The 21664-nt window shown below is 38.5% G+C and overlaps 2 protein-coding genes across 5 annotated transcripts in view; both read right to left on the reverse strand.

Annotated features, from left to right (window-relative positions):
* The window catches only part of LOC127419784 (protein tyrosine phosphatase domain-containing protein 1-like), a 33139-nt gene extending 32385 nt beyond the window's left edge, over nucleotides 1-754 (reverse strand). Inside the window, exons 1-2 of one of the 3 annotated variants that reach the window (XM_051661509.1) lie at nucleotides 470-754; nucleotides 74-108 (exon numbers count right to left, since the gene is read on the reverse strand). In XM_051661509.1, coding sequence (XP_051517469.1) covers nucleotides 74-83 — 10 coding nt within the window. In that variant the 5' untranslated portion in view covers nucleotides 84-108; nucleotides 470-754. Of the gene's footprint in view, nucleotides 1-39; nucleotides 109-469 lie in introns of all 3 variants that reach the window. The other 2 variants (XM_051661508.1, XM_051661510.1) reach the window with 2 other exon arrangements.
* A 2206-nt stretch (nucleotides 755-2960) lies between these two features.
* Nucleotides 2961-20897, reverse strand: LOC127419803 (androgen-dependent TFPI-regulating protein-like). Of its 2 annotated transcripts, none has more exons than XM_051661553.1 (6): nucleotides 20715-20897; nucleotides 20461-20610; nucleotides 19473-19574; nucleotides 9855-9970; nucleotides 9566-9726; nucleotides 2961-5103 (listed from the first exon to the last, which is right to left on the reverse strand). In XM_051661553.1, the coding sequence occupies exons 1-6, from the start codon at nucleotides 20883-20885 to the stop codon at nucleotides 5063-5065; spliced, it is 741 nt and encodes a 246-aa protein (XP_051517513.1). In that variant the 5' UTR covers nucleotides 20886-20897; the 3' UTR covers nucleotides 2961-5062. The 2 variants fall into 2 exon arrangements, with proteins under 2 accessions (XP_051517513.1, XP_051517514.1); XM_051661554.1 differs by having other exon boundaries at nucleotides 2961-5111.
* Between the last annotated feature and the right edge of the window lie 767 nt (nucleotides 20898-21664).

Consider the following 21664-nt stretch of genomic DNA (forward strand, 5'->3'; position numbering starts at 1 on the left):
GTTTAGAATTGTTCTAATATTGACACAAATTATTCATACTAAGGATGTAACTTTGTCTTTTGCCATTCATTACCAAAGTCCATGATACTCCCACCTCCATGGCAAACTCTGTTCAGCACAGAAAAAACAAATCAGTAAAATATATCCGTTCTAAACTAGTAAGTATTTTGGACAAATCTCAGATTACTTTGAGCTCAGACTATACGACATGTTTTTCATGTAACATAATGCCTGATGCTATGGGCTATGCATAGATCCAACAATCCAAAGCTTCTTCAATCAAAAATAAAACATGATTTAATACAGAATTATACTTTTTTTTTATCAATTCATCAGTTACTTTACCTGTCCACAGTGAATGCACTGTTCAATAGACTTCATAGACATCCAATAAACATGAACCAACATGATCTCAAAAGATTAGGTTAATCTACTCTCTATTCTAAATAAATGAGTTGTGATTACTCACCCAAACACAACTACAGAAAATCAATTGTTATTTCTGTTCCATCCAGTGAATCCACAGCTGATTTAATAACTTGTCTCTCCATCATTATGTTGGTCTATAACTGATGACTTAAAAGCAAATGTCACTATATAATTTGTCTTGTCTTCTATCAAGAAGCACAACCTATTTCACAGTGCAAAGCTTATTGATGCATCCAGATATGCTATACATCTCAGTAATTTCTTAAAGAGCAGGAGTTTGAGTGAAGGCAGATTTAATACTGCTTTTCTCTTTCCCAAAGCAATGTTCCCCATCAAGCCTGAGAGTGAATAGGGCAGCTATTTCAGACTCCCACAAGATTTATCAACTAATCCACTTACTCCTGAAATAGCAAAAGAAAAGGCCCCTGGCCTCAAAGACAGCGAATAACTAGAATCCAGTAGAGTTGTTCATTGTTTATATTCCAAAGAAGTAAGGCATTTTCTTCTCTGAATTAAGTTTAAATGAAACCATAATACCGCTCACATCATGCAAAAGAAGCTTTCCTCTATTTAGTTTATTAGCACCACATTCAACAATCCCAGCATAAAAGAACCACAGTGTAAACATACATTTTGCCTTCTTTTTGATGATGGCCATTAATTTAACCAATTAAAGTGTGTATAACTCATACCCATCCCATACCGGTAAAAGAAAGAGTAAATGAGGTGAGGTCTTTAAAGCTTTTACAAACTGATTGAATTAAGCAAATCTAATTAAAGGGGTTTCTTAAATAGGAAATTACCAAACAACTGACGCAGTACCAGTATTACTGCATCAACCTCAAATACACTGAGTGAAATTGATGCTTGACACTGCAACCTAATTTACAAGTTGGTAAGGTGTGATTATCAGATACTTGGAGATAATACAGTCCTACAAACATAAAATTCAGTAGTTACACATTTTGTGAAAATTAAATTATGATTGAAATCGTGTCTCTAAGGCCACATCCACACTGATATGTTTTAGTTTGAAAACGCATGAATTTCGCTACATTTATGGTTTTCCTCCACCCAACAGAATAACAGATTAAAAAAAAGCTCTCAGTTACTGCATACATGTTTGGAAACTGAGGCCACGTCCACAGAACATCCATTTTCAGTTCTCTAACGTCATAATTATCCAAATCATATGGTAATGGAACACGTTCTTTAAACGCAGTTTTCGGTGAAAAAAAAAAAAAAAACACCATCCACCAAGTGTGGATGAAGTGTGGAAGAGGCGTAGGCTACGTCCACAATATTCACCCTCCTATTGCATTTGTCTTTTTTTTTTTTACCAAAATATATATTTTTTTAGTTTTATAAAAATGGTTTCCTTTATCTGAGCAGTACAAGACTTGGTGACTTTTCCTCCAATTGCCATCTGAACATTAAAAATAAAATAAAATAAAATAAATAATTGGGCTTGATTCGACAAGTCTAAGGGCTCAAACATACTTCACGCAAGTACGCAAACGCAGACACGAGTGCTTCGCCAACGCATGGCCAATGCGTGATCCCGTTGTACATACATTACGTGTGCTTTTGCGTTGCTCTGGCTTTACAAACCTTGGACCACAAGGGGGCAAAAGAGTTTTATAGGCGCTGAAGTTTTTTATTTTTTTCCCCAAAAATGTTGCTTATTTGTATAAGCAAATTAATGGTAAAATGTAGAAATGAAGATGTAAATAAGATAAAAATGGCATAAAATCCCAAAAGAAATGCATAATTTTATTGTTCTTAGGAAAAACTTTTATCATTATCATCATCATCAAAAATAAAGGGTTACACATCTAAACCTTCCTGTCAAAAATGATTGAGAATACCAAAGGAAGATGCCATTTTTAAATACCATAGGGTAAAATATTCGTTTAAAAACGCATTTATTTCACTAAGTTTATGCCTCCCATCCACACTAGAACACTGTTTTTTACTTTTAAGACTTTAAAAAAACTCTCCATTATTGCACTTTGGAAAACAGAATTTTCAAACTTAAATGGATTAGTGTGAACCTGGCAGTAAACATACCGAAATCAATGCATTTTCAAATGAATTTGTGGCCTTAGACTATGATCTGTCCTGTGACAAAGTGATACTATTTTATAATCTACATTTAAAAATCCATAAATAACCCAATAAAATAATTTGGCTGGAAAATAAGCCAATTTTCTCCATTTTAGTTTTGGCGTAGTTATCGCGTTCTGGATTTGTCGGACAGAATATACATTTAAGGTTGAAAAAAGAAAATAAGCCACTTAAATTAAAAAAGAGACCCAAACAGTTTTGAGTTTTTATTGTATATTAATAATGCACAAAAATAATAGATTAAACATTGATAATCATTACCATTTGTGCCAACAAATAGTAACCCTGACTGGCCCTCATGTGTTATAAGCTATATTTGATTTATCAAGATATTACCCTTTTCAGATTCAGATTGATTTCTTCTTACATTTCAGGAGTGCATAAAATAGAACAAAAGACTGATGTGTTTTTCAGAATTTTGTTTTTATTTTTGGCCATTTTTCACCCCAAAATTGGACTTTAAAGTGTAAAGTGACTTGCAAGAAATGCAAGCATACTCAATACTTCAGCAACTGAAAAAACACACTGAATTGCAATGTTCCAACATCCTTATCACAACCATTTTTAAACAGTCAAAATAATGTTTTTTTTTTAGTCTCAAATTAGCACATTAGCTGACACAATATTTTCTTAGTAGACCAGAGTAATAACTGCTGAAAATAGTCCAAATTTTTATTTGCAAATAAATACAAATAAAACGGCTTTTTCAAACAGTAATAATAATTTTCAACATGCTAAAGTTTTTGCCAGGATTTCTGACCAATTTAATGCATCCTTGGTGAAAAGCAGCAATATCTTACAAGCGCAAAAATGTCTTGGTGGTTCCAAATTTTTGAAGGGTGTGTTTAGTTAGTAGTTTATGAATACTGTGTAATTTTGATTATACGCATCTAAACAAAGGCATAAGCTGTTTTATTCAAAGAAATAGCTTGTATCTAGAATCTTCATGTGGTGGTTTAAGGGTACCTGACTGACAGACTGTAATCTGTGTGAACTCAGGTAATCTCATAAATGAAGCCCTTAATGTGATTTTCTAGCTCTGCTGAGGGTTTGATGCTAGACTTCACTGGAGACTTCAGTAAGCCTTGAGAATTACCGGTCTCAGTTTAACACACATTTCATTTACATCAGAGAAACAACTTTGCATTAATTATAACAGTGACAACATCCTGAGCCCTTTCACTCACTATACTGTATACCCATTATATGAATTCTTAAAACGTTTTCTATATGTGTTTCACAACTTTTCAGAGAGCAGAGCATAGAGTTTCATTGCCATTACAGTGTTGTATAGTGCGGTTTTGCTTCCCAAGTTTAATATGCTTGCACTTTTTCACTTGAACCCAATTGCATTCATTGAAATGTGCATGTAGTCACAAATTTTGTTGGTCAATGAAATCTTGTTGCCTGCTGTTTAAAAGTTAACTACAGGTGCAGTAACAAGACCACTGGCTAATAATGGATTGATTCCTGAACTCTGACAAGAGTGATACATTTGTATTACATCAATACAAGATGCACTGAAACACACTGAGGATGACACCTAACGGTGATCAGGACAGAGAAGTGGACAACAGCAAGAATACAAGTCCATCGGATTCTCTAGTTTGAGAAACAGACTCCTCACATGTCTTAAACTGAAAGAAGAACTTCAAAGATTGGATGGTAAACCAAGTTTGAGGTGTTAAGCTGATGTTAGAAAAGTGTCTTACAAACCAGTGACATCTTTGGGAAGTGTTCCAGAACACAGAGGATTAAATTTCATCTGAACATCTTAATAAACTGACTGTGTGTATGAGGTGTCATTGCTGCAAATGGAGGATTCTTGGTTGAACAGAAAGTTTGAAGAGTACAGCATTTATTTAAATAAAAAGTCATTTTTAAAATGATAAAATTTACTGTAATAACCGGTCAATTAAAAGCATCCTTGGTGAATTAAAATATCATGGCAATTCCAAACTTTTAAACAGTCGTGTATGTATTCTTCATTTGATAATAATGGGAAAACGATCAGAAACCCCCCCAAAAAACAGTAATTTGAAAAAGTAAACCACAAGAGAAAAAAAACCCCCACCAACTTTGAAAATAAACAAGTCTTTCTATCCAACACATATTCATATTCATAGTCATAATAATGAAGGGGAGAAAGTGCTCTCTAATAACTGGCCCATAACCACTGAACATCTGGAATTTAATACAAAAACTTCATTATGAAAAATAGAAAATAAAGAAAATTAAGGGGGGGGGGGGGGGGGGTATTGCAAATTAATTAATAAGTGCAAATTATTATTATGTGTGCCACAAAGACATAATAAAGTATAATAATACAATTATTTTTTGATAAAAATGAAACCTGGTTAAAATATCAGCACATTAAGTGTAAACATACTATACTGTATATATGATCTGAGGTCCTCTTGTATAAAATCTTATGCAGTGCTACAAACAGTCCCATTTTTCCCTGTAGAACTGTTTTTGTATGGCTGGTATTGAAATGGTCACATGGTCAATGTGGATTCCAGCCATCATCTATTTTTTCTTCTTCTTCTGATTCCCTTATAAAGAAAATTAGTCAGTATGGATCAGGAATATAATATATAACTATCACACTTAATGATGACAAAAGAAAATATACTTGTCCGATTTTTTTATATATATATATCATTTTTCGTAAAAAAAAAAAAAAAAAAAAAATGCACAACAGATCTTTACATTAAATGAAAAAAATCTGATTACCTGAGGCAAAATGCTGCCATAGCTGATTCACAACATGCTGATATTCAGTACACTTGCTTATGTGATATTGCTTACAGATAATAATATAACCATTAATATTATATTATTGTACTATGAGTATTATTGCAACTGCTTTTATAGGGTTCATTATATCAATCTTCCCGCAACTCGCGAGTTGAAATCTCTTAAATGGCATCCTTCTTCTGTTTAAAGATCACACTTGGCCATATAGAGGCTTTTTTATTATTATTTTCAAATGGTCTTTGATTTAATCTCCAAACTCAAATTACATTACATTTTGCTAATGGCAGCATACTTTAATATGGTACTGAAATTAACAACATGATGATATCGTACCATTTAAATTGTTTTGGTATTGCGATATTTCGTTAGTACTGGTATACCGTGCAACCCTAGTGGGTAGTATCCCATAAACCTGTTCCAATTCACTAAATGGAGTTAATTAACAGAGGTTCTGGAGGAGCATGTTAATTTTATTCTGACAAATCACGGCCCGCGAGTAGGAGTATACAAGCCGCTGCTTACCTACTTCCCATGACAATTCTCCTGACATGACAGTCTTTCCGGCATTTGGCCCTGCCCATTGCCCATGAACAGACCCAGGCAGTCAGGTCATTGGATGCAACTTCGCTGCAAAGTATTCGCCTTCATCAGTACAGCTCTTTCATCTAAACAATCTCATTATTCAACAGAAGCTGCCACAGCAGCTCATTTGTTTTTGCAGTATTGACAGCTACCATGTTAAGTGTTATATTTTTTACTCTGTCTGTCTTTCTTTCTATGCTCCATTCGCCAAAGCAGTTTATAGCGTGAAGTTGCTTCCGCACACTGGCTGCTTCGGCTCTGTATTCATGTGAAACAGCTCTCCACGACTGCTCATATGTTCTCTTATCTAAACTTTCCACCCGGTCCAACAGTCCATTGCGCGAGCTGCCTCTGTGAATGGGCACCGTTCTGGCTTCATGCCATTCAAGTTCCATTCCAGATAAATTTTTATTTGAAAGTGAGAGAAACGAAGATTAACTATTCAATCCAACCACCATTTCAACCCCCCCCCCCCCAGCATTTTTAATCTGGTTCTTCCTCACAGGAGATTCCTGTCAGCCTTATTACCTCGCCGCGCAGCTCGTTTAGGACATGCTCTATCCAGCAATTGTTTGTCATCTTCTAACATGAATATCATGATTGTTTCTCCCTCCAAAGTGCCCTTCGGAATGTGATTTATTCCATTCTGAACACAGGGGCAATCATGCAACAGCTAATTCCTTCCAAATTGACCGGTACTCTAATTACAACTTCTTTTCAAACCAACGCAGACATTTTAGCATGAGCTCGCTGCCGCGCAGCACTCGCTCTGACCATTCCACAGCACACTGCAGTTATACACAGCTTCCGTCTGAACAGACACAAGCCGAATTCGGATCATTTTGTTTATTAAGATGTATGTGGCGAGGAGGAGGGCAGGGCCGTGCCGTGATGACACACGCCCGGCCCCTAATCAGGCTAATCAAGTCGACGAGATGGATAAAGGCGGCCGGAGGTGGCAGTTCGGCAGAGAGGGAGCTACAGGCAGCTGCCCTGTATGCGTTTGTGTTGTATGTCTTTTGTTTTAATTTATCATTAAACGTTATTTATACTGTCAAGCCGGTTCTCGCATCCTCCTTTACCTTTTACCCCGTTACATTGGTGCCGAAAACCCAGGAAGGAGGAGGGATGCGCCGTAGTAGAGTCCTCGCTACTACCCCAAAGGAGGAGTCATGGCCATCCGCCGAGGGATGAAGGAGCCCGGCCGCCTGAAAGTGGAGGAACGACCGCCGACCGCGAGGGGAGGAGGGGCTCACTGCCGACAGCCTGGAGCGGGAGAACCGCTGCCGGGGCGGAGGAGACCCCTACCATCCACCAAAATGCGGCGGGGCCAGAGGACTGCCTCCGATCCACCTGGGGAGGAGTGGCTGTCATCCACTAGTGGGTGGAGGAGTGACCGAGGACCAAGCTACGGTGTTTCAGAGAACCGGCGAGTACGTTTTTTTTCTCTCTCTCCTCTCCCGCTGTCGGCAGTGAGTTGGTCTTTCCTTCTCTTTTTTTTTTTTTTTTTTTCCTCCCCTTGTCTCCCTCCCAAGTCCAAGAAGGCAGGAAAGACCTGACGGCAGGTGGGGCCAGAAGGGCACATGCCTAACCACCTTCCGCCTTGGTTACCATTCAGTAAACACAGCTTGCACGCTCGACACTATGTTATCCTAGCCTTTTCGGCTTTCTGTGTGTCAGAAATCACTGTCAATGCAAAGTTCGATCCCAACATTCATCTCAGACCTGCAAATTATAGACAAACAAAATAATCAGACTCTTCATTAAAAAAGGCGAACAGATCAAGCTAAAAGGGGCATTAGATTTACATTTTCAACTTGTCCACACCATCCAACCTTACCAGTCTAAGTCCCCTCTTGATCTGCTATTTGTTGATGATAATAACCATGCAGCTTCAAGATTCTGGTTCCAAAAGCACCTCAAATAATTCCTATTCCAATCTGGCATCCCGGCCAAACAACAAATTCAATCTCTCGGTCGCTGGTCCTCAGACGCATATCACAGCTACACCAGATCCAATCATTTCCACATCAGGAAAGCTCATCAATAACTAATCAGCTAATCCCCCTATCAGTATCACTTGTCTCTATCACTCATGTCACCACCCACCATTGTCTCAATACATCCTACATGCCCGCACGCGTATGTGTACACGTACGTACATGTATGTGCGCGGGTGTGTGTGTATGTATATGTACGTGTGTGTGGGCGTATGTGTGTATATATTTAAACCAGAGTCCTCCCATTTGAATCACAGTAAGAGCCCTCCCATTTAAATGCTGTGTGAGCCCACCCATGTTCACACATATAGTGGGATCTCCCTTTCGAAGCGCTGAGTGGGCTTTTCCATTTGGATGCAGAGTGGGCCCGTGTTCAGGTGCATGCTGGGCTTACCCGTTCGAATGCCGTGAGCTAAACCACTCTCTCTTTAGAGCAGTCTCCCTTTCGAACACAGCGCGAGCCAACTCTCATTCTCACTTTCCCTGTTCGGATGTTGTAAGCCCATTCACTTCTATACTCAGTGGAGGTCTCATGTTCGAATCGCAGTTTAGCCCCTTTCAATCAAATGCCATGCGAGCTCATCCATGTCCTCGTATCTCGGGCTCCCCTTTCGAGGCGATGGATCGGCCTTTCCATTTCGGACGCTGAGTGGACCCCCGTTCGAATGCATGCCGGGCTTACCCATTCGAATGCCGCGAGCTAAACCACTCTCTCTTTACAGTAGTCTCCCGTTCGAACCGCAGTGTGAGCCCTCCCTTTCAAATGCAGCGTGATCTCGTTCTCACCTTCCCCGTTCGAATGCCGTGAGGCAATCCACTTCTATGATGAGTGGTGGTCTCCCATTTGAATCACAGTGAAGCCCCTCTCAACCAGCCATCGTACAAGAACGCACCTTCAAACAAATGTGTAAAGCGCTCCCTCTATATATTTTTTGGGGGGGAATAGGGCCAAGCCAATCTACCGTATAGAATTGTTGCCAGCTCGATGTCCTAAATATTTCATGCCATTGTCATGGTACTGATCTTTCACTTTAACACCTTTTTTGGGGGGGTAATCAGCACTCGAGTTGAGTTTCGAGCTCCGAGCCCTCCAGTATACAGACAGCAAGGTTCAGAAGGAGCATGTTAATTTTAATCTGACAAATCCCGTGAGCAGGAGTATATAAGCCGCTGCTTACAAGATTACATTAACATACGAACTTCTGAACCAAACATTTGGAAAAACCTACACATTCTTTATCATTACTATTTTCCATATTTTAGAATAATATCAAGTCAATAACAGTAAAATGATAAAATAACCAAATGGAAGTATTGGAAATATGTCAAAAAATAAATCAAAACTAATATTTTATCTTCTTCAAAGTAGCTACTCTTTGTCTAGTTTCCAGCTCTGCACTCTTTTTGTTCTCTCAAGCAACTTCAGGAAGTTCATACTGAGATGTTTTTTAAAGAGTATTGAAGGAGTAATACCATGGTAAATTTTGAGGCTATGGTTTCACTATAAATACTATAGTTGATGCATAAAGGTATTGTGGGGGAACGCAAATGGGCAGATCATAGATCAAATGGTTTTTAAGATCATTAGAAACCTAAATTCACTCAAGTGTGTAAAATCTTGATAACTATAAAAGACATTTGGCATGTCCACCTGAAGAGTTTCTCACCTGTTGTGCTCCACATCATGTGGTTGAGCTTCTCTCCTAACAGGTAGAGAGGAGCCATGGTGAGCGATGCGCCTCCAAGAAAAATACACAATCCCACGGGACTTAAATGAGCCATGATGGGATACACCCAGATCCCTGAAGCATGGTGAACCCACAACACCCTTAAGTTGACAAACACAAATTGTTATTTTAACAAGAAATATACTGATATTATATATATATATATATATATATGTATAGCAAGTATTTGAACAGATTTGTGTATTTAAAGAATGCAGAAAGTTATTACCATGACAAATACAGGGCAGCAAATAAAGCCAAACTGAAAATCCCTTTTGTGCGCGTGCTGTATTTGTGATTCTGCAGGTACATCTGGACCAGCAGTAAGGGCATGATTACCGTGTGCTGTAGTAGAAAAAAAAAAAACACTTCTTAAACATGTTGCAGTGTGTGTCAAAACAGAACTCAAAACTCAAACTGCATACTTAAAATGTGATCTATACTAGAAAACTTTTGCACATATTCGAGGTAGCGTTGATTACTCGATCAGTTCTACCATTATCTGATGCACTGGTATGGTGCTGACTAGTCGTGGGTCACTTGACTTCAGTTGTGCATGTTCTATATGGCAAAGGAAGCAGAAATATTTCCCCACAAACTGTCCCAGTGCAATGCCCTACAAACACCAAAACACTGTAACTACAGCAACACTGATTTTTTTTAATTGTCAAGTCAAATGTGGATATACTATAGGCTAATAGTCTCACTCAGTTGTCTGTGAATCTGAGCATAGCTGAGCCAAACTTGTCTATCACAAGACAGATAGTCTAAAGTCCAATCCAAGCCACATTCATCAGTGGTTTGTAATCAGAGTAAAATTTGAATTTCATTAATATGTCTCAATGTCTCAGTCTGAACGGTTACATCAGATCTGATGCGTTTGTTTTCATCATTCATGTGCGCAACAGGTTGTTACCACCTCAGGTGTTGCAACAAGAAAACATGGATGACAACGAACAGGAACGAGAAAGAATAATGTTAGCTGGCTATAGGCCACATACCAAACAATAGAAACTGCAGCAGCAACAGTACTATAACTATAAATAGAAAAACTTTGATGTTGGCTTGAGAAAGCCTAGCCTGAAACTTTGAAGTAGTTGTAAAAGCTTGAAAGTTTTAAGTTTGAAGTAGTTACAAGTTTTAGTAGTAGTTTTAAAAGTTCAAAGTTGAAAGATAAGACCATTCAGTCTATCAGACAGACAGACAGACAGCTCATTTGGTTGCTAGGCAGTTAACAAGGTGATACTTAACATGGCTACTTGCCATCCTGAGTGAAAGAAGTCAACCCGGAAGTCTCTACGATGTTCTGGTGCAGAGATATGTGATTTGTTACTTGGTTGCTAGGGTAACCCCATCTGGTTGCTAGACAGTTACCAGGGTGATATTTATCAAGCCTCCTTGCCATCCTGAGTGAAATATGTCAACCCGGAATTCTCTACGATGTTCTGGTGCAGAGATACGTGATTTGTTACCTGGTTGCCAGGATAACCCCATCTGATTGCTAGGCAGTTACCAAGTTTATACTCATCAAGGCTCCTTGCCATCCTGAGTGAAATAAGTCAACCCGGAAGTCTGTACGATGCTCTGGTGCAGAGATATGTGATTTGTTTCTTGGTTGCTAGGGTAAGTCCATGTGGTTGCTAGGCAGTTGCCAGTGTGATACCAAGAAGGCTGCTTGCTGTTCTGAGTCATACAAGCCAACAATGAAGTCTCTACGACATTCTGATCCTGAGATACCCATCTATGTGATTTTAAATGGAAGTCAAAGGGGTTTGGTTGCCAGGGTGCTCTAAATGGTTGCTAGGGCGTGGCTAAGTAGTTTCCATGATGATACTTGAAGACTGATTGCTCACCTAATTCAAACAAGCCAACTCTCATATCTGTAGGACATTCTGATCAGGAGATATCCATCCAAGCCATTTTGAATGGCAGTCAATGGGTTTTGGTTGCTAGGGTGCACTAAATGGTTGCTAGGTTGTATGCAGTTGCTAGGGTGTTAAAGTGATGAAGTGAAAGAGCATAAAAAGAGTGGAGTGATGGATAGAAAGTATGAGTGGTAGAATGATAGAAATAGATTGAATCCTCTAAAGAAGTTATTACAGAGAAAAGCTTTCACACCTTAAATGGGAGTCAATTTAAAATCAGTCCTGTTCGGAAGTCTGATACAGGAATACCGGAAGTCCGATCAGTAAGAAAAGAGATAGCAACCCGAGTCAGACCACTCTAAAAGTCTGTGGCGAGTTCGGTGTTTGTAGCTTGAAAGCTCTAGGAGGAGATACTGTTTAAATTTTGGCTCAGAAGAAGAAGCAGCAGCTTAAATAGTAGATCAGTATGCTGGCTTTGTCAAGCCAACATAATAATACGTTTAAATAGAATATCAGTATGTTTGCTTTCTCAAGCCAACATAATGATATTGCAGATTGTGAACTTAAACTTTTCTTTTGAACTTTCTAACTTAACCTAAGATGAGAGCATTCAATTTCCACTGTGACCTCGATTGTAACAAAGACAGGGCTCGACAATAAGGACTGCCTGATGGCCCGGGGCCAGTGAGAGAGATTCGGGCCAGTTGCTAGAACTGTCACTTGCCCGATCGGGCCAGTGCTGCATTTATAACATTAGTGCAAGAAAACAACAAGTGAGAGAGCACAAAAATTACACTGAGCGAACTAACCGACGAGCAAGCACGATTCTATTTAGCTCGCAAAGATGCGCAAGTGTATAATATACTGTACGCGGCAAGGCACAATCGCGTGCAGGCACCGAGTGCACTCTCCTAGTACTGTCCTCGCTCTTTTCCAAGAGTCTTAGCAGCAGCTATTACCAATGTGTAGAAAATAGCAGGAAAAAAAAAAACCACTTAATGAATTTCGTAACAGGATTGCACATCTTGCGCAACATTTTAAGTATCCCCGCACATTCAGTGTTCACAGTGCATGAAATCCCCACATTTTTCATTTCTACATGTTGGTGAAAAGCAGTAATCCACACACTGCAACACAAGAAATCAACAGTTTCTTTCTATAGGACTGAAAATCCATGTCTCCCGTACATATGTCTCATCATCATCATCTCTCTCTGTGCAGTGTAGACTGTTTAACATGCATGTGCTCTCTCAAAGGGACAGAGCGCTAGTTTTATTCCCACTGTAAAAAAACAAACACATTTTCTCTCATTAATTCGCCTTTAGAGATGAAGCGCAGAATGAGCCGTAATAAACTTTGTTAAACCCCAGTTATACACGTGTCAGGAAATCACAAGCTGCTCAATATCCAAAATGTAAGAATAGATTTAATTAGGTTTGTTTCAAAACGTAAACATTAATTCGACATAATAATAGCATTTGATATGAAAAGAAGCAAGATCACTATGGCTATTAGGCTATTATTATCAGAGCTGTTTAGCTGCAGGGTGAAGATGAATATTTGAAACGGTCTACTTCATATCATCCTCATAAAACACCTGTTACATGTCTCATTTCTGGACCGTACAGGTATTTTTGTTTTAGTGCTTTGTGCATCAGTCTGTGTTGGTCTTTAGGTTGTCTGATTTCATGTTATATACACATTCTTGATTCACAGATTAGGCCTAATATCTCCCTAATGCATATTACACGTCACAACCGATTTGGTAGCAAGTCTCTTCTCAGGGATTCGTATGTTTATTACATTCAGACAGTAATCACATCTTTAACTCAGTGATTAATCTTTGATCCTTCTTGTGAATACACTACACATGGCCAAATGTTGCATGACAGCATGACTAAATGGGTGACCGAAAACACATCTCCTCCACAGAACTCTTCACTTAAAAACTCATGTGTAAATGACAGTAGGGCTGAGGTTAATATGATGTATTTATGAATTAATACCTGTAAAGTGCATATATGGGATTGCATAAGGCATAAATCATATCTTGCAAATTATAAATGTGATAAAATTTTGTGGGACATTGCCTTAAAAACATAATATGTAAAAAAATATTTATCTTCTGACACATTTTTAAAGCCATGATAAACAGCTATTTATCATTTTTGTGTTGGGGCCAGTGAAAATTTTGGCGGGGCCAGTAAAAATCTGAAGCACTGGCCCGACCGAGCCAGTAGAAAAAATCCTTAGCATTGAGCCCTGTAAAGATATCATCGATCAATACCAACAATTATAGGTACTGGACCAGTATACGGGGTCCACGATGCCCTGAAGAATCACAGTGCCAACCCTTCCTGTTGAAATATCTGATCTGATGATTGGATTATGACTTCCATACACTGCCTCTTGTAGCTGATTTCCCTTGGGGATTTTGATGTACGTATGTCGCAGGGTAGCCAAAGCAATGTAAACCTCTTTTATGATCATACAGACAGTCTCTTGGCCCAGCCCAAAGACATGCGATAAGGTGGGTAAGCCACACCATGTGGCGAGCCACCACAAAGCAATCGCCATGCATTTCTCAATGGGTATTGAATGTCTTAAATGCATGTCTATCCGGGCAGGTGTAGGGTGTAAAAGGCCACAGAGCAAATTTTTCCCTTCACATCTTAATGTTAGCAAACCAAAAGTCCTAAAGACAACAAATTCCCCCCAGTCATCAATTTTTTCATGGGTCCACATACTAGGCATGCACCGATATGGAATTTCTGGGCCGATACTGATAAATGATAATTCACAGCTCATTGTGGCCAATACTGATAACCGATATTTAAAAAAAAAAAAACATTCTCATTTTTAATCCTTTAACTTGGAACTGCTAGGAATTTGGACTTGCTGCTATTTAAGGTTTGTAGGATATAACAAACCAGAAATATGCCAACAGTAAATTACAGATGTATGCTGATTTGTATGACAAATAAATGACAATTTGCATAAATTGTATGGTTCACATTTATATGAGTGTTTACGGTAATCCTGATACCTCACTAACAGAGAGATGGTTTAATGCATTAAACCAAAATGAGGCTATAAACGGCATGCAACAAATATTAAACAACAAAACACACAATACAAACCATAATCTCTGTGTGATATTTATGCTAGCAGTCAGACTGCGAGTGCAGCAGTGGTTTCTGTGATTGTGTGTGTTATGTATGTGTGCTTATCAGTGTTGGGTAAGTTACTCTAAAAAAGTAATTCATTACATCTTGTAGAGTGTAATTAGGTTACTGTACTAATTACTCTGTCTGAAAAGTAACTGCATTACTAATGTAGGGCTCTACTGGTTGTTTAGATCAGTGTTACTATCAGAAATAATTAATAATTATTTCTTTAGTTATTAATTAATATTTAAATTAATCAATTGAATCTAACTCATTAAAACCTCATATGGGGCTCCAGTAAATGTATTGTGCTACGTTTAGGAGCGGGTTTGGTTATTATCAATAATTAATAATTATCAAAGACAATTATTAATTATTAAAATCAATAGAACATTGATGAGAATCAATGTTAGCTTTTTCTAATCCTTTAAATCAACAATTATCAAAGATAATCGTTAATTGTTAACATCGACGAAACATTAATTAAAATCAACACTAGCTTATTGATCATTCAAATTCAACAATCATCAAAGATGATTATCAATTATCAAAAATCAATAGAATATTAATAAGGATTAATTTTGACAGGGCACCACCCTGGAGTCAGGGACTAATAACCAGATAGTAAAACAATCTCAATATTAGACTGTTTTCTTAGGAAAATCAACATCCGAAGAATATCGATTTTCGGGAAAAAAAAAACAATGAATGAAGGCTTGAATCCGAGCACTGACATCCCGTCAGCATGACACAGGTGTATGTAAAACAAACCAAAACACTTCTCTTTGTAATATAACAAAGTTTATTTATGCAGTAATATCAATTAATAATTAATACAATGCAGTCAATAAACTTCCGACTTACAACTACAAACTAAACAGTGATATGATTAGATATGGAAATCAAAATAATCCTATAACACATGAGGGTGCGTGTGTGTGTGTGTGTGAGAGAGCGAGTGTGTGTGTGTGTGTGTGCGTAAGGAGGGACGCACACAAAATGGTGGACGTGACTCTCGTGGAAAGTACATCACGCGAGATTTCCGGCCAGAGAATATGGCTATGAATGTGGGCGGAGAGAAACCAGTCAATGGCGTCTACCAGTTACCGCGTGTATCCGCTTGTACGATAGCTTAGGGACAAAGCTGAGCTTTATCACAAAGCTATCTACTAGCCAAAAATGTGTCCGAGAATGTTTGCGAGGGATTGCGCGCACGTGCGTGCGTGGTTAGTACGAGAGAGAGAGAATAAAGTGACGGCCCCAAAGCCGGTTTCGCGATCGTGGGAGAGAAAGCAGCTGTTAGTTTATCACTCAGAAACACGGTGGACGGCTCGTAAACCATCCAGCGGTCTTTGATTCTTTAATGGATAAACTCAGTTTGCCGGTCTCACCCGCGATGGCGAAAATGCACAACAGTCCAATGTGGTTGGACCACAATACAGCAAATCAAATTTGTGATAATTAATACCCTGAGTATTAATAATGAGCGGACATGGCGGTCCGTAAACTGTACAAGCAATAACCTTGGTACACAAGAAAAACACACTATAATATTCTCTCTCTGCCCAGACGTAAACCTCTTACTTGAATCGCATGAGGATGCAGAATGTGTGTTCATCCGTCCTTTAACTCTGACTCGGTTCCTCGAGGCTTGGGTGATGACGGGAGGCCGTTTCCTCGCTCTGTCGGCGGGCGGTACGGCTGCTGATTCTTGGCAGGCTGGCGGAGAAATCAGCGATGTTGACTTGATTGAAGAGGGAAGAGAAATCTTTCCTCTTCACTTCTGCAGGCAAACGGATGAAGATGCGGATTGCTCAGCGGTCTCCTTCGGATCCGTTAGAGTGTTCGGTTGAACACAGAGTAATCTCAACTCGTCCAGCGAGATGGAGATTGTATGGCCACAGTTTCATGTCGGACGTTACTTCCTTGCGCCACGAGGCTGCACCTGAGAGCTGCGATTAACTGTTTCTACACACAGCGAGCAAAGTTGCTGGAAGCAAATCCCGGAAGCATTTCAGAGGTATTTCTACTCCTGATGATGTCATGGTTGAGGTGCGTTCTGTCGTGTGCCTCATCCAATAGGAGTTGAGAGTTCAATCCTTTAGTGAGCAAGGCTTCATGGGATTTGTAGTCTGTTTTGGACTCCCTTTGTTTGATTTTGGTGCGATTTTTATCAGTATAATTTATGACCTGGTATGTGGGGGCCTGAGTTAGGTTTTACGACTGTGTTAGGCCTGCCTTTGTCTTCTATCTGAATACATGAGGCCCAACACTAATTACTTTGTTAAATCCTTATCCATCTCGACCAGATGAAAAATACAAGGATAGACATGAAACTGTTCTTTTAATTCTTTCAAATAAATCATATAAAATCAAATAAATTATTTTTGAACTTGCCAAAGAATTTAAGAGGGCAGTATTAAATTAGAAAACCCCGATTTGGAATTCCCAATGTGCTCTAAGTCCTCATGGTGGCATAGTGACTCCGCGTCTGAGACAGTCAATCCGCGCATCTTATCACATAGCTTGTTGAGCGCATTACCATGGAGACTTCACGCTATTCTCCACGGCATCCACGCACAACTCACCACGTGCCCCACCGAGAGCGAGAACCATATTATAGCAACCACGAGGAGGTTACCCCATGTGACTCTACCCTCCCAAACAACCGGGCCGATTTGGTTGCTTAGGAGACCTGGCTGGAGTCACTCAGCACGCCCTGGATTCGCAACTCCAGGTGTGGTAGACAGCGTCTTTTCTCGCTGAGCTACCCAGGCCCCCAGAAAACATACATTTTAACATTAGACATTAAATTTAGATTTTAAATTCACTATTGTTTTATATAGAATTGTTCTGTAGTCTATACATTATTTTAATGCAATTACATCAGACGTAACTGTAATTAAATTACTGAAAAATTAAGAGTAATACCTTTACTTTTTTCAATGAACAAGTAATTTAATTACAGTAATAAATTACTTAGTATGCTGTTCTGTAAGTAACGATGAGCTGTTTCCCATATTCTGTTTATGTTTCATGAAGTAATACACAAAAATGATTGCCCCCAAGTAACATGCCGCGTTTTGGTTTATTGCCTCACAAAACAAACAGAAAATAGGAAATGTCATGTCATTACTTACAGCAAATTACTAAAACCAGCCCCAAAACAACGTAACAAGGTGCAGAGATTTTGAAATATTCCTCACAGAGCGACATGAGCTTGTCTTTCACTCACACAGACACGCTGTGTGTGCATACGTCGCTTAAGGCTGCCCGAATCCCTGCTTGAAGGAAAGAAGCCACAGGCAGTCCGAGATTTTCAGCCGCAAGCAAATAAACCGTAACAAATTATCAGCACAATAATAATATTTTGATTTTCCTGGTTATTGGCCAATAATATATCGGCGCCCGATTTATCATGCATCACTACCACATACCTCATATAACTTTTACCCACATTGACAGAAGCAACAAACATTGCATATGCCACCCTTTGCACGCTTCTGTTTGCAATTAAAGTGTTGAGATTTAGAAACGCTGAAAATTATCATCGATGGTGAAATATCCATTGCTAAAGTTTCGCAAATAAAGAACTTACGCAAGTTTGCGTCATTACCATGACAACCAGTATGAGTGTTGTTAAAAGCACAAAAAAAATAAAAATTCAGATCTGGCCACATATACATTCACTGAGAACTTTATTATGAACAATATGGTCCTAATAAAGTGCCCAATGTGGTCTTCTGCTGTTGTAGCCCATCTGCCTCAAGAATCGACATGTTGTGCATTCTGAGATGATATTCTTCTCACCACAATTGTACAGAGTGGTTATCTGAGTTACCGTAGCCTTTCTGTCAGCTCCAACCAGTCTGGTCATTCACTGTTGACCTCTATCATCAACAAGGCATTGCCGTCCGCAGAACTACCACTCACTAGATGTTTTTTGTTTTTGGAATGATTCTAAGTAAACTCTAGAGACTGTTGTGTGTGAAAATCCCAGAAGATCAGAAGTTACAGAAATACTAAAACAAGCCTGTCTAGCACCAACAATCCTGCCACGGTCGAAATCACTGAGATCACATTTTTTCCCCATTCTGATGGTTGATGTGAACTTTAACTGAAGCTCCTGACCCATATCTGCATGATTTTATGCATTGCACTGCTGCCACATGATTGGCTGATTAGATAATCACACGAATAAGTAGGTGTACAAGTGTACCTAATAAAGTGCTCAGTGAGTGTAACTTACAGTGTGAACTGTTACTGTGTTTTGGCTTTGTAAGGCAGTGTAGCAGTGTGACATTACCTTTGTATTATAACCTCTAACAAGCAAATATATTTAGAATGTTTGCTAGATTTTTGCTACTAAACAAGGCAGAAACACAATCACAGGTTTTGAAAATGATCCATTACGGGAAAATAAAAAACAGTGAATCCAGAGCGTTTTGTGTTCACAAAGCAAATTATGAGTGAACCATGCTGCATGGGCTGGACACTTTCAAGGTTGTCTGACAACGGAGTTCAAATACAAGCCAAAATTCAGAGGGACATGACTGTGACGCAAGCAGCACGAATCTGCTAATGGAGATACGCATGCTCCCCGTCAACACACACTGCTGCTGCCTCATGGCGTACTGTGAATCATTAATCATTCGTACAAGCTCTAGCACATATCTTGTGTAAAATAAGAGTTTCAGGAGATGATAACTACATGTAAGAAGCAAGTGAACACCCATTGACCCTTGATGCAACTTTAACCTTTATTCAAGGGCCATAATTCAACAAATCTCAATATCTCAAAAGAGAAAGCCTCACCAGTGCATGATTGAGCCAGATGGGAATGATCTCATCTAAGAATTTTGGATACACCAGCTCTCTGTCATAAGTGTATAGCGTCCAGAAAGAAGCAAACACAAACTGTGGGGAAAAACATCAATAAAATAAAATTCATTGTTGACATGTCGAGCAGTGTCTGCATTGACCTGTAGTGTGACATGCTATTCTTAATCTAAAGACATTTTAAACAACATTCTTGTACAATTATTATACATACAGTTTTTATGAGCTCATATTAGTTGAAACTACATGCAGTACTTTTGTCACACTGCAGGAATATTTAACTAAACTCTGAAAAAATAAATAAAAAAGTGATTCAAAATGGGTGGAACACTTAAAAGAAACGACCAGTTACAACACTGAAAATATACTCTTTAAAAATTGTGTACGTTTAACCTACGCGTAAAAGCTTTTTAATAAAAATGTCCATGTTATGTCATGTCACATACTACTATACTGAAACCCTTTCCTAATGTTGTAAAGGCTATAAAGTTTTTCAAATGAATGTAAAATCACATCACTACTTTTAAAATATTTTTTCAGTGTTATATTCTGTACTACTACTAGTGTGTATTTTCTCTGTCCATATTCTACTAGTCAAAAGTTTAGACACACTGACTCATTCTATATTATTTACTATTTTCCTCATTTTAGAAAACAGTAAATGAAATAACAAAAATTGAAGTATGGGAATTATGTAGTGACCAAAGAAATGTTTCATTTACATCCAAATCATCCATTTAAAATTTTCAAATGTTAGTTTTATAAAGTGAACATTTAGCCATAATTTATATTTGTTAAATAACTAATGTCAAGCATATACTGTAGCTAAGCATAAGCCTATACATTAAATGGTATATAATATCATTGTATATCTAAACTTTTAACTGGTAGTGTAAGTTCTCACAATAGTTTCTAAACAATTTCCACATTTTGTGCGCATGTATCATCTGTCAGTGCTACTCACACTCCCTACAGGAAACGCCAGAACAGTGAAATAAAAGTCCCTGATGTTGGTGAGGATCAAAGGTGTCCCACTGCGAGTCCTTTTAACAGGCAGAACGGCGTGAATTACATCCACTAACACACAGAATCCGAAAAACACCGTCTGCATCACCTACAGACCAAACAAACACAAAGAAGTTACATAAACGCGCAGTCTGATCATGACTGACACTGTTCGGATCGATTAATATTGCTCAATCACTGAATTGCTCTTACCAGATTAATAAACGTCAAATATTTCCATCGACCTCCGTATGATCGCACGCCGGGATGTTTGTCTGAGGTCTGCAGGGAGCAGTTACTCCACACAGTGAATAAATACCACATAAAAATGGCCAGATGCACCGGCAGGCAGATCTTTGATCCTCGTCCGGCGGCGGCAGCCATGTTCCACTATCGCTGACGTCACCGGAAATAGAAAGATCACCAGTAAGAGTCGCTTTCCAAAAAAGGTTTTACGTATATTAGTCATAAGCTTATTTAATCATTTGTAATTTTTATTTCATTATCTTTTTATTGTTGATAGTTTATTCATTTTTATTTCAATAAAGAGGAGTCCTTGTCTCATAGGGTACAATGGGGTTAGTGTTTTTTTTTCCTGGTCAAATCTATCAAGATTCAAAATAAAATCATTGTATTAAATATTGTTAGAGCAACACAGTTTGTGTGAAATGAAATATCACAAGGTTGTTAAGGATTGAATGAAGAAAAGAAAAAAAAAAGGTGGCAGGGGGCCTTTTACCCCACAATACCCACATCCCAGTATTCATACAACTCACCTTCATACCTAAAGAATGTACTTTTACTTTTATCGGCAAAGAAGTATGTTCTTCATCAAAGGCAGTATATACTCTGACAGTGCGTGAATTTGAATGCAGCCATGGAGAATAGGGGCAATTCGGTAGTTATAGGGCCACATTTTTAAACTTATGCAAATTAAGATAATGCGTATTCACAATAACAACATCAGAAAAGAGTGCACCATTAATTAAATAAATATAAATATAATCAAATAAATATCCATTGTGATCCACTTTGAACAGTATTTATAATCAACCCACTAGAAAAATCATGCATTTTATGTGCTTTGTCCCCTGCAACTACCGGGGCTTTTATGTCAAATACAATCATTTAACTTATTGGACAGTTACTGAAAAAGGGGTGTT

This window comes from Myxocyprinus asiaticus, chromosome 29 (genome assembly GCF_019703515.2).
Source record: "Myxocyprinus asiaticus isolate MX2 ecotype Aquarium Trade chromosome 29, UBuf_Myxa_2, whole genome shotgun sequence".
Classification (NCBI taxonomy): Eukaryota; Metazoa; Chordata; class Actinopteri; order Cypriniformes; family Catostomidae; genus Myxocyprinus; species Myxocyprinus asiaticus.

Bases quoted from the DNA above. Each gene is read 5' to 3' on its own strand.
- LOC127419803 (XM_051661553.1), bottom strand. From the start codon at position 20,885: ATGGCTGCCGCCGCCGGACGAGGATCAAAGATCTGCCTGCCGGTGCAT. The intron at 20,611-20,714 runs GTAAGAGCAATT...TTTGGTCTGTAG, and splicing joins ATTTGACGTTTATTAATCTG to GTGATGCAGACGGTGTTTTT. The intron at 9,971-19,472 runs GTGAGGCTTTCT...TTTCTACTACAG, and splicing joins TCTGGCTCAATCATGCACTG to CACACGGTAATCATGCCCTT.